Source organism: Rutilus rutilus, assembly GCF_951802725.1.
Source record: "Rutilus rutilus genome assembly, chromosome: 24".
Taxonomy (NCBI): Eukaryota; Metazoa; Chordata; class Actinopteri; order Cypriniformes; family Leuciscidae; genus Rutilus; species Rutilus rutilus.
The window spans coordinates 452,501-455,000 of NC_140228.1; the positions used below are offsets into that span (position 1 = coordinate 452,501).

Below are 2,500 nucleotides of genomic sequence, written 5' to 3' on the forward strand. Positions count from 1 at the left end.
ATCAGCTTTGATCACAGGAATAAATTACACTTTACTGTATATTCACACAGAAAACAGATGATTTACATTGTCATAATATTTCACAATATTACTGTTTTTTGTTTGTATGTATTTTTAATCAAATAAACTCAGCCTTGGTGAGCAGAAGAGACTTCTTTTAAAAACAATAATCTCACAGATCCAACACGTTTGACTGGTAGTGTGTATACATTCATACATGTGACCAAAACAAACAAACAATCTGGTGTTTAGCACAAAATCACACGGATCTCCAGTTCTGCTCAGTATGCTAATGACCGGACAAGTGATTTAATGAAATGATAATTTATGTAAATGCAATTTTGCAGTTCCACTCTTCATCGCCCCGAGCATCTCTCAGCTGATTGGCTGATGAATCCTATGATGCGCTAATGGGCAGTTTGAGCGCAGGCTAATGGAAAATCGATTAGCTTGGCGTGGGAGCGTCACGCCGCGACCTGCGTGCTTCGACAATCACAACAGCCATTGAAATAAGAGTCATTGCACCTGTTTAATTACTGTGATAATTGCATGTCGTTTGCTCGGGGCCCGGGGGGTCCTGCACCGTGTTGCTAATGTGCCCAGTGCTTTGACAAACCCTTAATAACGCTAATGCTAATGCTTCCTGCGCCATTAGAAGAGAAACACGTCTCCCTCCAGGTGCGACACACGGCCGGTCCTGAATCATGTAAACAACAACAAACAACAGCGCTAATTTAGCTTTAGCCTCCTCGTGAGACCAACATCACAACAGAAGCTCCATCAGGACAAACGAGCGACATCTGCGCTGACGAGGCTTAAAGGCCCCCTGAAATCAACGTTTGTTAGCTTTTAGCATGAATGTGTTAGCCTTAAGGTTATGAATAAGCTGGTGTGTTCCAAAAACAATGACAAAATTCACATTTAGGAGATTTAAGCATTCAAAAGGTGCAGTCTCACTTCCTCTAAAATGGATCAGGGATTTTTATGACATCACCGCGTCTCATCACATCTTCTGTCCAATCAAATGCTCTCTAGAATCTAAAGCTCCGCCCCCTGTGATATAAACACCACCTGGCCAAAGTGACTGTTGACACTCAGAGCAATATGTGTGTGAGTGTGTGTTCGGTTGCTCAGACACTCGAGTTTTATTCCGTTCTGCAACTGTACGTTAGTTAAGAATGAAATAGCTAGAATTTATTCAGCACTCCGTGTAAATAGCGGATCGCAACTGGCTTTTTTAAGGGAAAGGGAGATGAGACTCTGATTGGTTTATTGCACGTTACGCCCAAAACACACCCATTACTCATTAAGAGAATAGAGACAAAACACACCCGTTACTCAAGAGAATAGAGACGACCCTTTTAGACCATGCGCCGGGAGCGCCGACCATTTTTCCATTTAAGTGCGCTTGCGTTGTGCGCTTTAGACCATGAGCTTAGCTCGTTAAAATAGGGCCCTTGGTCACATGACTCACATGAATGAATCTCAACGCACTGAAAAGAACCTGGAACAGGTGACCGAAGTCAACACCTTTCAAAGCACAGCCAATGATTATAGCCAACATCACACGAATCGCAATGCTAGATACTGAAGCGCTGACCTGCACACTTGGTCCTGGCTCTGAGCGGGGGTCCCGGCGCTCCGGTTCCACCCTCGTTCGGTCTGGTGAGCAGAACGCTGATCTCGTACTCGGTGTCGGGGTCCAGGTGGCCGATCTTGTGGTTGGGTTTGTCCACGGGCTGGTTGTCGATCAGGCTGCCGGAGAGAGTGCGGTACTCCACCTCTTTCTCCACGATGGGCCCGTCTCCGTTGATGGAGTTGGCGTTGAGCTGGATCCACAGGTACGTGGCGCCCACCGCCGTCAGCTGAGGAGGAGCGATGGGAATCGGAGGCTCTGGACACACGGATCAGAACGGTTTTAATCAGGGGTGTGGTCGATATACAGTGATAGAAAACTTTTTTTAAAAACAAGGAAAAAAATGAAAAATCATTACATTTGAACATTTTTGTGCTGAGAAACGACTGATAAAAGAAAAAAAAATGCATTGAATTTTTAAAATAATTTTACATATCAAGTCACGTTTATTTATATAGCATTTTTTACGTTACAGATTGTTTCAGAGCAGCTTTACAGAAATAACAGGAAAATAATGCAACAAAGTTTGTGTCTAGAAGAAAATAGCATCACAGTCCAGCTTAAGAAAGTTCAGAGATGGTTCATTTTTGTTGTAAAAAAGTTATTAATTTAGTTCATTTATATATATATAGCCGCTCTGGAGAAAACCGTGATGTCATCGTCCAGCTCAGTTCAGTTCTCATATAATGGTGTCAATGCAGGCAGATCAATAATATTGTTGAATATTAAATTAAATGATTTAATATCTTTCTTATTCCTTCCTTATAACTCAGGAAGGAAATAAGGTGCAAGTTCCCCTACATGCATCTGGATCAAATGTTGTGCTGATAGCCAAAAGTAATCAAAAGTAACAGCATTTGGAAC

The 2,500-nt window shown here is 42.6% G+C and overlaps 1 protein-coding gene across 11 annotated transcripts in view; it reads right to left on the reverse strand.

Moving 5' to 3' along the window:
* ptprma (protein tyrosine phosphatase receptor type Ma) overlaps window positions 1-2,500 on the reverse strand; it is a 230,629-nt gene that overhangs the window by 125,391 nt on the left and 102,738 nt on the right. For all 11 annotated transcript variants that reach the window (XM_084398290.1, XM_084398287.1, XM_084398288.1 and 8 more), the window contains exon 7: window positions 1,601-1,894. In XM_084398290.1, coding sequence (XP_084254416.1) covers window positions 1,601-1,894 — 294 coding nt within the window. The remainder of the gene's footprint in view (window positions 1-1,600; window positions 1,895-2,500) is intronic.